An 18,768-nucleotide genomic window follows, 5' to 3' on the forward strand; every position below is an offset into this window, starting at 1 on the left:
CCTCAGCTAGTAAGCTACAGACCCGGAATTGGAATCCTGATCTGGTTCCCAAGCCCATGCTCCTAACTGTTCCATTCTGCCTGCCTCCATAGGAAGAGAGAGTCAGTCTTTCTTCTGGTGTTTTCTGATATCATTCCAATAAGGTCTATAAGAAAACCCTACTCTGTCTTTTAAGGGCTCAAGGAACTTGTTCTTTGAATATTATACTGATTATAGATGCAATCACGGCCCCTCCTGTAATGGTAACTAGTTCTGAAGAGCCCACAGCAGTGTATAAACCTCACTGGGCTTTCTAACCACCTGTTCTCCAATGCTACAAGGAGGAAAAAGGAGCTCAGAGAAACAGGCTTGCCAGGATTTCACAGGCCTTCTGGAGGCCAGGATCCGGGCATCAGAAGCACAGTCATTGGGTAGGCTGTGGGGATACTGGCTGGGAATCCCCGGCCACACTCTCCCCTGGTCCCACATGCTCACCTGGGATGTGTTTGGCCCAGCCAATGATGACCACAAGCTCCCGGTCTGCCAGGTCACAGAGAGTGGTCAGGGCCTTGATGTCCCCCTCAGGCATGCCAGGGGGAGGCATAGCATAGAGCTTGTCCGGCTCAGCCACCAGTAGGTATGAGACAATCTTGGTCACTGCAACAACCAAAGAGGGAAAGGTAAACGCTGGGAAAAGAAGGAAGGGGCCGGGCTGGAGGCTTACGAGGACTCAGAGCCCCAGGAAGGTCAAAGCGGCTGTATTCTCCCCTCCTGTTCTGGCTCCACGAAGTTGCTGGCAGTGGTGAGCTGGGTGTTGAGAAATATCCCTCCAAGGGAAGCTACCTGCTGAGTTCTCCAGGAGGAACCTGCAGCGTAACTTTGGGTGGGTGGCAAAGGGAGTCATGCTCTGGACAGTGGGGCCAGTGGCTTGTCAGGACCATGCTTCATTTGGAGCTACATTCTAAATGTGCCAGGCACCGACGTCACCTCCCCAAGATCTACACTGTCTCATGACCCCGTGGTGGGAAGAGGACATTTCCCTAAGGGATGCCCGATGTTGCAGGTACAGATGACTGGCAAAAGGGGTAAGGACTGCCCTGACACTCACATGGCTTTTTAGCAGGTGGAGAAATTTGTAAGCTCAGATATGGGCTGCTCTCTGAGTCCAGCCGTCGCTTGTATTTCTGGCGGCCTCCACGCACTCGATCAAGGCGCACACCTATTGGGGAGGAAACGGAAAAGATCTCAGGAGCTGTTCAACATCACCAGGAGCAGAAGCACTGGCTTTGGAATTTCAGCACTGGCTGGGTCCTTCAGGGCCATGCTCAGATGACTTTTGACAGCTGCCCCATGGCCAGCCTCAGGCCAGGTGGCTGGACAATTAATTTTTTTCTTTTTCTTTTTTTTTTTTTTTTTGAGACAGAATCTTGCTCTGGTACCCACTGCAGTGGCACTATCTCAGCTCACTGCAACCTCTGCCTCCCAGGTTCAAGTGATTCTCCTGCCTCAGCCTCCCGAGTAGCTGGAACTACAGGCATGCACCACCATGCCCAGCTAATTTTTGTATTTTTAATAGAGACAGGGTTTCACCACGTTGGTCAGGATGGTCTCGATCTCTTGACCTTGGTATCCACCCACCTTGGCCTCCCAAAGTGCTGAGATGACAGGCGTGAGCCACCACGCCCAGCCTGGAGGATTAACTGTCTAACAGTAATGGCACATCCCAGTTGCCCGAGGCCTGATCCTGTCTCTCTGGATTCAACATCCTTCTGAAATCCATCCCAAGCAACCCTCAGCCCTTGGGTCTCCTTATGTCAACAAAGGCAGTCTACTATGTTAGATCTGCTTTGAATCCAGGAAAGACTAACTTGGCAAGAAAGGAAAGGAATCCCAGTCATCCGCAGGTACTTTAAGGGTTTTCAAACTTTGCACATAAGAAGCATCGGAGGAGGTGCTTATTATGAATGTCAATTTCTAGACTCCACTCTGAGGTTCTAGCATAAAGCTCTAGAGTCTGTCTTTACACAAGTCCCCGGGGGATGGGAATGCACGGGGGGACCGGCCACTTCTGGACCAGAAAATCAGTGCCTAGAAATATCTCAAGAGCAGGTGCAAAAGCAGTGGCGGCTACTCCACGTGGACACCCACTTCCAGGAGTGAGAGTTTACTCTGGAGGGATCTGTCATCGTCACTGTATCCAAATTGCCTTCCAGAAGCTTGCCCCACCCACAGCTCCCACTGCCTGGACAGACACATTGTAACCATTTCATGTCCCCCACCAGCAGATCAAAGGCACAGGGCCTCAGGCTGGCACAAAGCTCCGAATGGCCACCCACTGACGTGGCCTGGCCTGCAACTAAGGATGGACCCCATTAAATTGGTTACAAAGTCTGAACCAACAGAAAAAGCACCAGAGAGCAGGTGCTCCGCGGGCGGTGCTGGGGCCCTATGGGGCCTGGAAGCCACTTCAGCCTTCAGCCTTCTCGCTATGGCTTTTCCAGGCCAGCCTCAGACAACGAACGACTCTTCTTGGAGTCCTTACCTTGAGCTCACTGAACGTCTCCCTTTTCCTGACCATGAAATGGGCCTTGACTGAAATACATGAGAAGTGAAGCACTGAGCCCAGAGTCCTCAGAGAAGAAAGCTGGGTTGCCACCTCAGCCTTTGCTGTGACGGGCCAGGTTCAACTTCCGTTCTTCCCACGAAGGCAGTGAGTATCACCCTTACAGAGCCCTAGTCAATTAACCTTCAGGGCCCTGCCTTTCCCTTTTCCAGTAACTCAGAGCTTCCTAGATCGGGAGCGGAAGAAACAGAATCTTCCTCCCTGCCCCAGCCTTGTCCATCCTACAACCCCAGAAGGTTGGCCCGCCAGTCCCACTGATTCAGGCCTTTCTCCAGAAGAGGCAAGGGGAAGTCAGAACAAAGGTAACTTAATGGAATAATGACTTAGAGCCCATTCGCGCCTGGGGCTATTTTCTGGCTGTTTCTTTGTTAGGAATGTACAGCTACTAAAGTTAAGTCCCTGGGAAGAAAGAGGAAGTTTCCTAGAGCAACTGAAAGCAAAATTATTTTGTTTACTGAATTCCAGGAGAAAATTCCTTTAAGTGGGCATTACCCTAAAGAAACTTTGAGATGCTGAAGACAACCCCCCACCCCCACCCCCCCAGGTGTTTTCAGTTCAGGTCTCCAGCCGGCAACCCCCACTGGAGGGCAAGGATGCTGTGAGCTCACTCAGTGAGCCCATTACTCTGCATATTCATCAGCAATGTCTTTTTCAACCCCACAGCCTGGTGCATTTGTACCTGGTGCTGCATGATTGCAGTGAACATTTTTTTAGTTGGGGAGAGGGGGCATCTCCTCAGCAGCTCACCCAGGCTTCCTGTTCCCCCGGCCAGGCATGATGGCTCACCCCTGTAATCCCAGGACTTTGGAAGACTGTGGTGGACAGATTCCTTGAGGTCAGGCGTTGGGAGACCAGTCTGCACCATGGCAAAACCCCATCTCTACTAAAAGTACAAAAATTAGCCAGGTGTGGTGGAACATGCCTATAATTCCAGTTACTTGGGAGGCTGAGGCATAAGAATCTCTTGAATGCGGGAGGTGGAGGTTGCAGTGAGCTGAGATGGCGCCACTGCATTCCAGCCTGAGTGACAGAGTGAGACTCCATCTCAAAAGAAAATCTAAACAATTTTTAAAAACATAATTCCCCTGCCTGCACCTCACCCCTCAATGGATATCTGAGAGGTGCATGTTATTCTTCTCTCTGCCCTCTGGAGGTCAAGGCATGGACATAATACAGGCTCAGCCAAGTGCACCATCAAATCGAGGCACAAGGACAGAGCGAAGGTGAGGGCGGATCAGGCCAGCTGCGCCTTCCCAGCAGAGCTTAGGCAGCCCCTGGTCGGCGCATCCTGGCTACTGCATCCCTGCTCCTGGGCTCTCCAGGGCTTCTCTTGGTTTTCATTGGGTTTCTAAATGTACTCTTTGAGCCTCCAGATAGGCTTCCAATAAACTCCCCTTCTGCCTAGAAGGTCAGATTTTATAACTGACAACATCTGTTGTTGAATTCTCCAGGAGCAGAGTCTGAGACAAGGCTGTGCCTGTGAGCAGTTTCCGAGGAGGGAAGAAAGCCAGTAACACATGTGTTCCTGAGGACAGTACGGCTGTGGGCAACTGAGGCTCCCAGCTACAGGCTGCTTTGGCATTTCCTGCCTGCATCCCAGGTCCAGGCTGAGCAGACTCTGGTGGCCAAAGAAAGCCCAGGTGTCAGATCAGCGCACACACACTCACACACACACACACATGCACACATGCATATATATGCACACACATGCTCACACATGCACACACACACAAATAGAGAGTGCTGAGTAGGTGTGCGCAGGAGCAGTCTCTGCTGTCTTCCTCCTCTGGTGTGGTCTGCAGGCCAGCATCAGCACCATTATTTAGGGCAGACGTCCCCAAACTTTTGACACAGGGGGCCAGTTCACTGTCCCTCAGACAGTTGGAGGGCCGCCACATACTGTGCTCTTCCCACTGACCACCAATGAAAGAGGTGCCCCTTCCTGAAGTGCGGCGGGGGGCTGAATAAACGGCCTCAGGGGGCTGCATGCGGCCTGCGGGCTGTAGTTTGGGGATGCCTGATTTAAGGCTTGCTAGAAGCCCAAAAATCTCCAGCCTGGCCACAGAGGAATCAGACAAGGTGATCCGCACGCACAGTAGAGTTTGAGGCATGCTGCAGTAAGGCATCCTGGCAAACACAGCTGCAGCATCAACTTCTACCAGCACCTTGGACAGCTAGATCCCTTCCGTTCCAGACCTGAACCTACGTGCTACCAGCACACTGGCTCACATTTGCCCATCACCCCTCCAAGCCCCTCCAGTGAGGGCAGAAGGAGCAGACACAAACACAGGAAGGATGATTCTTCCTGTAAAGGTTTTTTGGGGAGAGTTCCCTGTCTAGAAAAGCTTTCTGACTCCATCCTGTGACACATCTACATAGAAGCCTCCTCTACTCACCACACCCAAGCCAAATCAAACTCCCCATCATGCTCTGCTTCCCCTTGGAATGGTGACAGGACCAAGAGTGAAAATGGTCCAGTTCATCCATCAAAGAAAAGTCCCCCACTTACTGAGCACCTACTGTGTGCCAGGGTCTTAAACAAACACTCTCCTTGAGTCTAGGACAAGCCCCTTCCCCACTTTACTAACCTTCTCTCCTAGAAGCCACTGGAATAAACTTACCCTTCCCATTTAGCCTGGTTCCCTGCAAGCAGCTGTCAATCAGGTGAGACATGCTCAACACAAAATAAAAAGAGGTGGCTGTCCCTCAGCAAGGCAAGGAGATGGGCAGCTGCCACCACTGCTGATGCCTCCATCTGGGATGTTCTGCATCCTGATACAGGGCCTGACCTTTCGTGGATGTTCAGGAAAGACCTGATGAGTACAGGGGTGGATGTACCTCTTTTCTCTCTGGATGTACCTCTTTTCTCTCCATCCCCATGCCGGGCTGGGGCTTCTTCATGGGATCCCAGACCACACTGGGCTTCTTCTACTCACTAGGCGCCCAGTAATGCCAGGGGGAGCGCACTGTCCTGATCCAAGGTCTGTCATGGAACCCAAGACACAGCATGTGCTTAGAAAAGGGGATTATTAGGCCGGGCGCAGTGGCTTATGCCTGTAATCCCAGAACTTTGGGAGGCTGAGGCAGGCAGATCACAAAGTCAACAGTTCGAGAACAGCCTGGCTAATATAGTGAAACCCCATCTCTACTAAAAATACAAAAATTAGCTGAGTGGGTGGCACATGCCTGTAGTCCCAGCTACTCAGGAGGCTGAGGCAGGAGAATCACTTGAACCTGGGAGATCGAGGTTGCAGTGAGCTGAGATTGCACCATTGCGCTCCAGCCTGGGCGACAGAGTGAGACTCCGTCTCAAAAAAAAAAAAAAAAAAAAAAAAAAAAAAAAAAAAAAAAGAACGAAAGAAAGAAAATGATAACGGCATAATTCATAAAGGACAGTCTGCATGTATTACACTACTCAAGCCACAAAAATATAAAGCAGGTGCTATTATCCTCATTTTACAAATAATCAAAACTGAGGCTCAGAGGGATTCAGTGATTTGCCCAATAAAAGACCCAAGCTCTTTGCCATTCCACGGTATGATCTCCCAGGCACAGCAAATGTAAGTTCTCCTCTAAATTTTCTCCTCCTGATCTTTACACCATAGTGGTCAATGGCTCCAATCAATATATGTATCAATTATCAGGTTATGCTGTTAAAAAAAAAAAAAAAGTGGCCTGTTGGGTTTAATTATACACAGACTGATGTGAAATGTGTTTGTTCCCCTTTCTTCCTGTCTGTTTTCTGAGTCCTGCCCTAGGCACACACAGCAGCCCATGGGCACGATGATGAAGTTCCCATGCCCATCTCTGCCCCTTACAGGTTATTTGGCCTTGGACAATTGTGCTGTCACGGTTTCAGCTGCATCATCGGGTATGGAGAGGAGGCAATGGTACCACCAGCTCTGCTCAAGCCGGATGGCTTTTGCGACAATTGCATGACTTAATGGTAGGAAAATGCTTGGGAAACTGGAAAACAGTTACAGTAGGCTGGTTGAGGCCATCTCTCCCGCCACCCTCCTGCCGCCCCGCGGCACTTCCACATTCACCTGGTACGTCACAGGCCACCTCATGCAGGTTTCCCTTTACACCCATCAGCTCTTCAATTCAGTGGGTTCTTAGAGGACAGGACCCAGGCTTGCTCTGTTTCTCCCCCTGCCCTGGCACTGCCTCATAGTCAGGACTTGCTAAAGGCCATTTAGGGTGGGAGGGTCCTGTGACACAGACCTGTGTTTCCCCAGCCTGCGGGTGGGGAAGATGGACGCCCACTTACATGAAGTGGCCTTCTCCCTTTTTTTCTTGTTTTTGAGACAGAGTCTCACTCTGAGGCCCAGGCTGGAGTGCAGTGGTGCCATCTTGGCTCACTGTAACCTCCGCCTCCCAGGTTCAAGCCATTATCATGCCTCAGCCTCCCGAGTATCTGGGACCATAGGTAGGCGCCACCACGCCAATGGGATGTAGGGGTAAGTTCGTGGTCGGGCTCCTAGAATGGTTTTGATTTTCTGATAAAAGGGACAGACACGTTCAGTGCAGCTCTTTTCCCCTTTCTCTTGCCCCTCCTACAGCTGTGGCAACCACCTTGCAGCCATGAGGTGGCTGTCTGAGGACAACAAAGAACACCAGAGAGGAAGAAAGAGCTGGAGCCCCTGCTGCCACGGCTGAGAACTCTATGCAATACAGCAACTGCCCATCTCAAGGCTTCTTGTACGGTGGAAAAATCAACTTCATTTATCCATGCTTGTGCCACTAGCTATCCAGTTTTCTATAACTTGCAGCAGAAAGCAATTTTCACTGACTGATACAATGGGCAATTACTTTCAATATTAGGATGCTTACGCCTCACAAACACTAACTGGGAAAAAAAACAAGAAGTCTTGAACTTGAAATGAGAGTTGCCTTATTGGTTGTGTCCTTATATTAGTAAAATATCTAAAAAGTAGACTCAGGAAACACATTAAAATATGAATTAACTTACAGTTACTGTCTAGAATTATTAGATTTTATCATCTTATTGATACTTTTCTGAACGTAAAAAAAGCATTAATAATGCTTAGATGTAAAGTGTCACAGATTTCTAAATACTGTAATAAATACAGATCCTTTGTGTTAACCACTGTTAACACCGTTTAATCCCTTAATGTGTACAGGTCAAAATTTTAATATTTCTGAGTGCTCCATGACTAGAAAAAAATTGATAATCCCTGGAACACATGACCCTGTGCAGATGGAGTTCTTGAGTTGAGATCACGCCATTGCACTCCAGCCTAGGCAACAGAGTGAGACTCCACCTAAAAAAAAAATTAATTAAAAAAAACCACTTCACCCTTAAGATTTTCTGCATCTTGACCATATAAATGCCAACTGACCGTATCAATGTCAATATCCTGGTTGTGATATCACACGATAGTTTTTAAAGATGTTACCGTAAGGAGAAACTGAGTAAGTGATGCATAGCCTCTCTGTATTATTTCTTAACAACTGCATGGGAATCTGCAATTATCTCAAAATGGGAAGTTTAATTAAAAACTTAAAAATCATGCTGCTGGAAAAGCAAGTGGTGTAACCACGTGGAACATAGTTTGATGGCTCTAAAAGCTAGACAGAACTATCGTATGATCCAGCCATTCCACTCTTAGGTATACACCCCAAAAAACGGCAAAGAGGAATTTGAACATACATCAATGTAGTGTGGGGAAAGGCGGCACATTTTTTTTTTTTAATAAAAAGGAGGTATTTGAACAAACACCTGCAGGGCAATGTTCACTGCAGCATAATTCACAATAGCCAAAAGGTGGAAAAACCCAGGTGTCCGTCGACAGATGAATGGAGAAACATACGTGGTATATACATGAAATATTACTTCGTCAGATAAAGCAGTAAAGTTCTGATATATGCTATAACACAAATGAACTTTAAAAACACTATGCTAAAAAAAATAAACCAGATACAAAGGGACAGATAACATGTGATTCCACTTTTTCTTTTTTTCTTTGAGACAAGCCTTGTTCTGTTGCCCAGGATGCAGTGCAGTGGGTCCATCACAGCTCACTGCAACCTCAAACTCCTGGGGTCAAGCAATCCTCCTTCCTCAGCCTCCCTGGTAGCTGAGACTACAAATGCACACCACTGCACCCCATTTTTTTTTTTAAGAGACAGGTTCTCACTCTATTGGACAGGCTGGCTCACTGCAGCCTCAACTTCTCAGCTTCAAGAGATCCTCCCACCACAGCCTCCCAGGTAGCTGGGACCATAGGCACACGCCACCACACACAGATAATATAAAAAAAAAATTTTTTTTTTTTTTTTTTAGAGATGGGGTCTCACTCTGTTGCCCAGGCTGGTCTCAAACTCCTGGCCTCAAGTGATCCTTCTGCCTCAGCCTCTCAAAGTGCTGGGAGTGCAAGTATGAACCACTGTGTCTGGCCCCTTCCTTTTTTTTTTTTTTTTTCTGATAGAAAGGGGCTCTCACGATGTTGCCCAGGCTTGACTTGAACTCCTGGTCTGATGGTGATTACATAATAATTTGTTTTGTTTGAGACAGGGTCTCACTTTGTCACCCAGGCTGGAGTGCAATTGCACAGTCCCATACTCAAGTGATCCTCCTGCCTCAGCCTCCTAAGTAGCTGGGATTACAGGTACATGCCAGCATACCTGGCTAATTTTTGTATATTTTGTAGCATTTCACCGTGTTGGTGAAACAACAAGGTTTCACCATGTTGGCCAGGCTGGTCTCAAACTCCTGAGCTCAAGCCATCCACCCTCCTTGGCTTCCCAAAGTACTGGGATTATAGGCATGAGCCACAGTACCTGGCCAGTGATTACATAACACTGTGAATGTGTTTGATGTCACTGAATTGTACCCTTAAAATAGTTTCTAAAATGGCAAGTTGTATGTGATATATATTTTGCCACAATTTAAAAATATAGGAATATAATACAAAACACTATCAAACTGCATATTTTAATTGAAACTATATTTCAATAAAGCTATTAAAAATTTTTAAAAATACGTATTCTTTCTCAGGTTAGTGGAATTAAACAACTAAAGTGTTGAAACATGTAACAGAGTGCTTGGTTCACTGTAGGCACTCAGCAGTCACTTCTTGCCTTTCAGCTGCCTATTGAAGGTCACAGAGTCTGGCTTGAACGGCTCTCCTCATGGAAGACAGAGAAACACATCCCCACAGTTGCAACTACAGTGAGTCAGATTCATTAAACAAAATCCCTCAAAAAATTAAGCTTCAGAGAGGTTAAATATTGTGCCTAGAGCACACAGCGCCAACACTGGGCTCTCTGGAATATGCCAACAGGTCTGATGGTCGCCTTTGTCCAACTTGCGAACAGAGGTTCCATCCTTGGCTGCAGTCGGAACTGCTCCCACCTCCACCGGCCTCATCACCAGGCTGGTGCCCCTCCTGCCTGTGGTGGCCAAGTCTACTTCCTAACTCAGGGCACAAAAAACAGGGACCACTCTGGGACAGAAACTCCTTGAGAGAAGGGGAGCAGGGCTCCCCCTCTGCTGGCCTCTCCAGCCCACTGCAGGCACATCACAGCATCCACAGCCAGCGGCTATGCGTCCAAGATCGGATACCCACTTGCTGACTTGATAAGATTAGGCTTCTGAAATTTTTCTTAATGGAAGTAAAATAATTCCTTCTTCCCTCCACCTCCCTCCTTTCTTCTCATCTTCCCTCCCTAAGCTGGACGAGATCCCAGTCTTTCGGAAGTAAAAATAGCCGAGTGTGCAGGGTCAGACGCAGTGGGGCCACTTTAAGCTTCTTTCTTTTATACCCAGGCACTAAAAATAGTCAGCTAAAGCTCTGCAAAGCGTGGCCCTGTACCTGGCCCTAAGCCCATGCCAGGCACTTCCCCATCATATTTCTCTTCCGACAGGAAAAGTTCAGACAGGGGTGGAGGAGGAATGGCCTCTGAGCCAGTGTCCTCCCACGAGCTACTAGCCAGGTCTAAGGTCAGGATCCCCGATGGCATTGCAAGGTTTCCATAGCCAACATCCTTCTCTTCCCCTTATCCAGAACTTTCCCCCCTCATCATCACCAAATTCAACATCCTTGGTTTAATAATGAAATAAGCAGCTTCACAGCTTATAAATCTATTTCATACCCATGTCTCATTTGAGCTGCCTGACAATGTTGAGAAGGAAGAATATACATGATCATTATTAGTCCCATCTAAAATCTGAGGCTCAGAAAGATCAGGTAACTTGCTCAGGATCACACAGCCAAGAAACGTCACAGGGAGGTTTGGAACCTTGATTTGCCGACCTCCAAGTCCTATCTATCTTCTTTGCCCTGAACTTGTGACCGCCAGTCCCATATAATCATCAGTATGCCCTGGAAAGCCTTTGAACGGCACAGACGGTGAAGACTTACCCCTTCGAGGCTCTGAGTCAGTAGGTCTCGGGAGATGTCCAGGAGTGAGTATTTTTCCAAAGCTCCTCTGCTAATTCTAATTATGTGCCAGGTCTGGGAAGCACTGTACTAAACCTGTTTTATTCAGTACTTTTATGTGACCAGTGTCCTTCCCAGGAAACTTGGGAGTGAACTCCTTGCCGGTAGGTTCTACCAAACTATAGCTGACCCATCTCCAAGAGGAGAAAGCCACCCAGAAGGTGATGTGGGTATCATAAGCCCCTGAGGGCCTGGAACTTGTGTGGGCATGCTGATGGGCACTCCGGCCCAGTGTGATGCCCTGAACTCTCAGCCACATTTCCTGTATATACTGGGCTTCCTTCAGCCACCTGTCCTGTGGGGGTTTCTGGGTGACGGGCAAGCTTGCCTTGCTGCCTCTGACACAGTGGCTTTTTTGGGCTGCCTCTCACCCCAGTGACACACCCTAAAGGCAGAGTGCCTCACACCTGACTTCCTACAACCCAAGAGAGACAGCCTTGAGGCTAAACAGACACACATGACACCTAATATTCCAGGGCTTTTGCCAGCTGCTCTGTGGGCTCTGGGCACTGCAGTGGGTAAGTGGTGGTGAATGACGAGCCCCCAGAATTCTGCCTATTAAAGGAGGATCTGCTATCATGCTGGGCTCCTCCAGATACTTCTCACCATGCCACCATGTCCCCAACGACATTGGCAAAACTGTGTTAAGCCTGCCTTCTCAACTGCCAAGAAGTCTTCAAAACCGTGTACCTGAGACAGAGGAGTTATTTCAACCTGGCTTCCGTTTCCTTTCCCTTCCTCTTTTTTCCCCTTTGAGAAAGGGCTACAGGCTTCACTTCTGGCCAAGGCATCAACCCGTGAGGTTGTATTGGCTTCTTAGAAGGAATTCCACACAGCCAAGGAGACAAGATTCCACCCAACTCTGTCATTTACTAGCTGTGTGGCCTTGGTCAAATCACTGAAACTCAGCTGACCAGATCAGGCATGGCAAATAGTGTCACCTGTGCCCCACCTTCCATTTCTTAGTCTGTGGCAGACATTGCTAATCAATCACGGCGCTCTTGCCTGCTGATCCCAGATACTGCCTAAGAAGCCTTCCAATCATGCACTCCAGGCAGCCCCTACCCACCCTAGAGCTGAGTCCACCTAAAGGCAATTTGTCATCTTGGAGCCTGAATTAAGAACGATTGTGTTAGAGGCAGCCAGAGCAAAGAAGTATTCAAATAAACAAACAAATAAGATAATGTCAGACTGAAAGAAGTTCAACGAAGAAGCAAACAAGGGGCTATGATAGCAAGTAATAGCCTGGGTAAGGAGGCCTTTCTGAGAAGATAACATTTAACTTGAAAGATAAGGAGCCAGCCTTGGGGAGAGCATTCCAGGCAGAGGGAAGGCCCTGAAAGTCCTAAGATGGGAAACAGTTTGTCAGGTTTGAGGGTCACAAATAAGCCGGGGAGGCTGGAGCAGAGTGGGCAGGAGTGAGCAGACAGGAAAGGAATGGTATGAGATGATAGTGAAGAGACAGGGAGGGGTAGATCATGCAAGGTCTTGAAGACCAAAGCAAAGCGTTTGGATTACATTTGAAGTGCAATGGAGAGCCACTGAAAGATGTAAAGCAAAGTGACAGAATCTTACCAGTGCTTTAACAAGACCACTGCTAGGGCGATTAGAAAGGACCAAGAGTGGAATCCGAAGTCCAGTTAGGAAACTGTTGCAATAGTCCAGGAAACAAATGATGCTTCCTTGGAGCAGGGTCATGACCATGGAGATGAAGAAAAGTAAGAGAATCTGAAATACGTTTTGGACTTTGACCTGGGAGGAGTCAAGGATGATCTCCAGGTGTGTCTTGAGCAATAGGTGACTAGCACCACCATCCCTGAGATGGGAAAGACTGGAAGCGATAGAAGGAAGAATGGTTCAAACTTAGAGATTCCTCTCTAGACATGTTTAATCTGTGATGTCTCATAAGGGACCCAAGTAGAAATGCAATAGGGCAGTTAGATATTGAGGTCTAAAATATCTAGGGAAGACTTTGGGAGGCTGAAGCAGGAGAGTTGCTTGATGCCAGGGGTTCGAGACCAGGCTGGGCAATCAATATAGCAAGATCTTGTCTACACAGCCGGGCGCGGTGGCTCATGCCTGTAATCCCAGCACTTTGGGAAGCCAAGGCAGGTGGATCATGAGGTCAGGAGATTGAGACCGCCCTGGCCCAACATGGTAAAACCCCATCTCTACTAAAAATACAAAAATTAGCTGGGTGTATGGCGCGTGCCTGTAATCCCAGCTACTCGGGAGGCTAAGGCAGGAGAATTGCTTGAACCCAGGAGGCAGAAGTTGCAGTGAGCTGAGATCACACCACTGTATTCCAGCCTGGCAACAGAGCAAGACTCCATTTCAAAAAAAAATTAGCCCCACATGGTGGCACATGCCCTGTAGTCCAGCTACTTGGGAGGCTGACATGGGAGGATCTCTTGAGCCCAAGAGTCTGAAGTTACAGTGAGCTATGATCATGTCACTGCACTCCAGCCTGGGCCACAGAGCAAGACCTTATCTCTTTAAAAACAACAACAATAACAAAATTCCCCCATGCACACAAAAAACATACATGTTATTGAAAATATGTCATTCCCTTCTTCCACACCAACAAAGTTTTAGCTGGGTACATGGCATTCCAGGTAATGGCTACAATTCCAAGACTCCCTGGCAGACAGGTGTGGCCCTGTAACTCAGTTCCACCAATGGGCTGTGAGTGGGAAGAACAGATATATGCTACCTCTGGTCCTGCCCTTCACATGGGCCTTTCCTCCTTCTAAATGTCTATGAGATGGGAAGAACTGGGCTCTGCAAACGCAAGCCACATGCCAAGCCTGGTAGAGCTGCCAGCCAGTCCTGGATCACCCGTGACCTTTCGACTATTACATAAGAAGTGAGTGGGAGTGAAAGTGCTATCCTGCTTAGGCTTCTGGGTGGTTTTGAAGTTTGTATTGTTTTGTGGAGGGGGGAAAAAGGAGTCTCTTTCTTATAGAAGCCTAGCCTGGCCTGGAGCGGTGGCTCACGCCTGTAATCCCAGCACTTTGGGAGGCCAAGGCAGGTGGATCACCTGAGGTCAGGAGTTCAAGACCAGCGTGGCCAACATGGGGAAACCCCATCTCTACTAAAAAGATAAAAAATTAGCTAGGTCTGGTGGCATGCACCTGTGATCCCAGCTACTCAGGAGGCTGAGATAGGAAAATTGCTTGAACCCAGGAGGCAGAGGTTTCGACGAGCCAAGATCGTGCCATTGCACTCAAGCCTGAGTGACAGAGCAAGAATTTGTCTCCCCTCACCCCCCAAAAAAGCAGCCTAGCCTTATACTACCTAATATAATATACCATATTTCTGGATCTATTCCATGTTTACTTTTTAAAGAAAGGAGTGAATGGGAAGGAAAACGAAGGCAGCAAGTGCTGTCAATTGCTTTTGGAGGTTTTGTTCAGAAAGAGTGGGATCAGGTAGCAATATCTGGATGAAGATGAAGGGTCAAAATACAGCTGCAGATTTTTTAAATTTAAATTTTTTAATTTAATTTTTGGCTGGGCGTGATGACTAATGCCTGTAATCCCAGCATTTCGAGAAGCCGAGGTGAGTAGTTGTTTGAGCACCAGAGTTCGAGACCAGACTGGGCAACATAGCGATACCCTATTTTTTCAATGTAAAAACAATTTTAAAATATTTTTTAAAAGTTAAAAGATAGGGCAGGCACAGTGGCTCACACCTGTCATCCCATCACTTTGGAAGGCCGAGATGGGGGTATCACGAGGTCAGGAGTTTGAGACCAGCCTAGCCAACATAGCGAAACCCCGTCTCTACTAAAAATATAAAAATTAGCTGGGCGTGGTGGTGGGCACCTGTAAGCCCAGCTACTTGGGAGGCAGAGGCAGGAAAATCACTTGAACCCGGGTGGTGGAGGTTGCAGTGAGCTGAGATCACACCACTGCACTCCAGCCTGGGTGACAGAGTGAGACCATCTCAAATTAAAAAAAAAAAAAAAAGGAAAAAAGTTAAAAACTATTTAATTTTGTTTTCATAATGGGAGAACAGAAATACTTATCCCATTATGTGTGCTAATGAAAATGATCCAGTCGTGAAGGAGAATTCAATGATGTTGAAAGCAGAGAAGACACTATAGGAATGAAGTCCTCCACCAAAAATACAAAAAAAAAAAAAAAAAAAAAAAAAAAAAAAAAAAAAAAAAAAAATTAGCTGGGCGTAGTGGTACATGCTTGTAATCCCAGCTACTCAGGAGGCTAAGGCAGGAGAATTGCTTGAAACTGGGAGGCAGAAATTGCAGTGAGCTGAGCCCACACCTCTGCACTCTCACCTGAGTGACAGAGCAAGACTCTGTCTCAGGGAAAATAAATAAATAACTAAGTAAAGTGGTAGAGAGTTGGTTTGTTTCACAACACTAATATATTTTGGAAAAGAAAAAGAATGTTTAAAGGCAAATCATCTCTCATTCTCTTTCTTCATTCACAGAGCCAGAAAGGTGGTATTTCTGGCATGGGCTAGAGGCAAAATACTCTATAAATACAGGGCCATTACATCCCATGCAGTGGGAACGTGATCAGGGTCTCCTTTTAATTTCCTGACATGAGCTGGCCACTAACGCAATTACCCAGAATCCCTGGAGGAGCCCTCCACCTTCCCAACAAGCACAAAGCAAGTGAGAGCATATTGCGTGGATGTCAGCCCAGCTCTCACTGAAATCAAATATCTTTCAGAAAGCACTTGGGGAAAGGCAGGCAGGGGCTGAGCAGAGGAGAAATGGAGCGGGCTTGGGAGGCTGGTGGCACGAGTGAGTGAGGTGAGGTGAGGAGGAGGTGAAGTTGGGAGGGACAGGCTGTCTAGAGAGAATTGCTGAAACCCCAGAGGTGTACTGAGGACTTGGGGAGCACCCTAGCAAATGCAGCGAGTGGTTTTCCAGAGCTCTTCTGGATTAACGGCAGAGTCAGTTCACGCCCTAGGCAGGCTGCAAAGGCAGACCACCGGAGGAACCGCCCATCCTAATTCTAGAACCCACAGTGGAGACCAGCCCAAGACAAGGCTGCCTTTTAAGATTCCCACCAACAAATCCAGGAAGAAAATCAGGGTGGCCAGACACTAGTCTGCCTCTCCAAACACAAGGGGAAGACTGATGAAAAGCTGAGTATAAATGAGGGTGTCTTTGAATCAAACAACATAATTTTTTTTTTTTTTTTTTTTTTTTTTTTTTTTTGAGACAGTCTTGCTTTGTTGCCAAGGCTGGAGGGCAATGGTGTAATCTCAGCTCAATGCAACCTCTGCTTCCCGGGTTCAAGTAATGCTCCTGCCTCGGTCTCCCGAGTAGCTGGGATTACGTGCGTGAGCCACCACACCCAGCTAATTTTTGTATTTTTAGTAGAGATGGGGTTTTGCCATGTTGGCCAGGCTGGTCTTGAACTCCTGACCTCAGGTGATCTGCCCACCTTGGCCTCCCCAAGTGCTGAGATTACAGGCATGGGCCACTGTGCCCAACCTGAATCAAACACTAGAGTATTTTAATGCACCCAGGGGGCTGTCATTGCAAAGCAATGCCACAGTGGATTCTGCCAAGAGGAGCTATCCCATCTGTCCCAGATCCCCACTTTTACCTGGTGACGGAGAGCAGGTATCCACATCCCCACTTTACAGTGAAGAAATGGAAGCATGCAGGTATGAGGAATAAAATTACACAGCAAAAAATACCTAACAACCAGGGGCAGAACACAGGCCACCAACTCCTAATCCAGATTTTGTATTCATTTTTTAAAAGAGAAAAATTACTTTTTTCTCTGAAAATACAGATTTTTATATACTGGGTTTGCTTAAAGCGAGATAAGCCTTTGGACATCTCCTGCTTTTTATGGTCGGCTCTGGATGTCCCCGGGAGAAAGGCACAGGGAGGTGGCCATGGGATCTGTCCCCAACCATGTGAGGAATCTAAAAAGCTTAGATCCCTGAGCTGGCTGCAGCCTGAAGAGAGAGGGAGAGCCAGAGGAAGCCCCAAGTCTGATCTCTTCTGTGGCTGTTGCTGGGCCCCCAAATTGGGAAACAATCTCTGATTATTTTACCTAAGGAAAAATCATAAAACACAAGGAGAGTGTGTCTGGACAGAAGGGGAAGGTGGTGTTCAGATGTACAGGCGAGGGGAGTGGAGAGGGTGAAGGCACCCACATCTCTCCCTCCTCAGCTCCCCACAAGCCCCTGGCCCCCTGCCACCCCTCCCCCAGCAACAGAGGCCCACAGAGGGACCCTACAACGGAGGAGCAGCCTGGGGAAGGTGAAGTTTGCCTTTTAGAGTCCCATCAGAGTCTGTGGGCGAGGAGCCCACGCTGTTCTGGGTGGGGGGGCCTTGCCTGCAGAGCCAGGAGGGACACCCAAACAAAAGCCGAGCTGGACAGCCGCCAAGAGCCCCCCTGCCTGGCAGGAGCCCAGGCTGTTGAAGGAGGAGTGCTCCTCCTGAGGGGGTGGGTCCCCCGGGAGCTTCAGATCCCAGGATCTCGCCAAGGCCCTGCGGGGGACAGAAACGAACCAAGGCTCTCTGCTTTGTCCACACTTGGGAGCCTTTGTGTCGTCTCCCCCGTCTTGGATCCGGACCTGCCAGCACTGGTGGGGAGGAGGGGAGGAAGCATTCCAGCGGCTGTCCCTTCCCCCTTCAGGCGGAGCTCCTTAAAGGGCCCTTTCAGGCTCAGCATGTCTGTCTGGGAGGCCCCAGCTGCCACCCTAGGTAAAGGCCATCAACCAAAGGGCTATTTGCAGTGGGGGAGGGGGCAGTGTCAACACCAGGGCCCTCCATGCATGACGTCCCCACTTGAGGCAGTGGGGATCTCATGCCCCTGTCCTCCCAGCACCCCCATACCATCATCCTGGGGCACACAGCCTCTACCTCAGTTCTTTGACAAGTGCAAGTCTGGATATCTGAGCAGCCACAAGTCGACTGCGGGCCCGGCCACGTCCTTCCCTGCCATCAGTGCACCTCCTCAGCATGCCCTGCTTTCTGGGAAGCCACTAGAAAGTGCCCTCCTGTTTTCCAAGCACTGCATAGGCCATCAAGAGACTCTGCTCAGTGTTTACAAGATGGTCCAGGAATTGAGCAGGGGTCCCCTCTCACCCTCTCCCATCCCTGCCCTGTGCCATGGGCAGCAGACACTGAACACGGCAAGGGAGGTTCCAGCCTCCGGGCCCAGCTTCCCTCGAATCGATGTGTGACTGAGGGTGGGCGTCATCTCACCCCAACTCCTGCATGGCCACATTTTGTCACCTGTGAAATTCCAGGCTATATAGAAAACAATAAGGCTTCTGGCCGCTCTAAGTGCCCCGAATGCTGTCAAGGAGGCAGGGAGGAGGCTGCATGCTGCAACCAAGTGGCCCCTGGCCCCCTGCTTGACCTGCTGTTCTCACATCCAGCTTCCTCTCTGGATGTCAGAACAATAGGTCAGGCTGGGCGAGGTGGCTCATGCCTGTAATCCCAGCATGTTCGGAGGCCAAGGCAGGTAGATCACGAGGCTAGGAGTTCAAGACCAGTCTGGCCAACATAGTGAAACCCCATCTCTATTAAAAATACAAAAAATTAGCTGAGTTTTGGTGGTATGCGCCTGTAATCCCAGCACTTTAGGAGGCTGAGGTGCGGGACTGTCTGAACCTAGGAGTTTGAGACCAAGCTGAGCAATATAGCAAGACTTTGTCTCTATTGATAATATTTTAATATTAAAAAATGGAGTAAAT

General features: G+C 48.5%; 1 protein-coding gene across 2 annotated transcripts in view; it reads right to left on the minus strand.

Annotated features, from left to right (window-relative positions):
- Positions 1-18,768, minus strand: part of ESRRB (estrogen related receptor beta) — a 188,215-nt gene that overhangs the window by 15,196 nt on the left and 154,251 nt on the right. For both annotated transcript variants that reach the window (XM_039469457.2, XM_010335316.3), the window contains exons 4-5: positions 1,088-1,198; positions 475-636 (exon numbers count right to left, since the gene is read on the minus strand). In XM_039469457.2, the coding sequence (XP_039325391.2) occupies positions 475-636; positions 1,088-1,198 (273 nt within the window). The remainder of the gene's footprint in view (positions 1-474; positions 637-1,087; positions 1,199-18,768) is intronic.

Source organism: Saimiri boliviensis, chromosome 2 (genome assembly GCF_048565385.1).
Source record: "Saimiri boliviensis isolate mSaiBol1 chromosome 2, mSaiBol1.pri, whole genome shotgun sequence".
In the NCBI taxonomy this organism is placed as follows: domain Eukaryota; kingdom Metazoa; phylum Chordata; class Mammalia; order Primates; family Cebidae; genus Saimiri; species Saimiri boliviensis.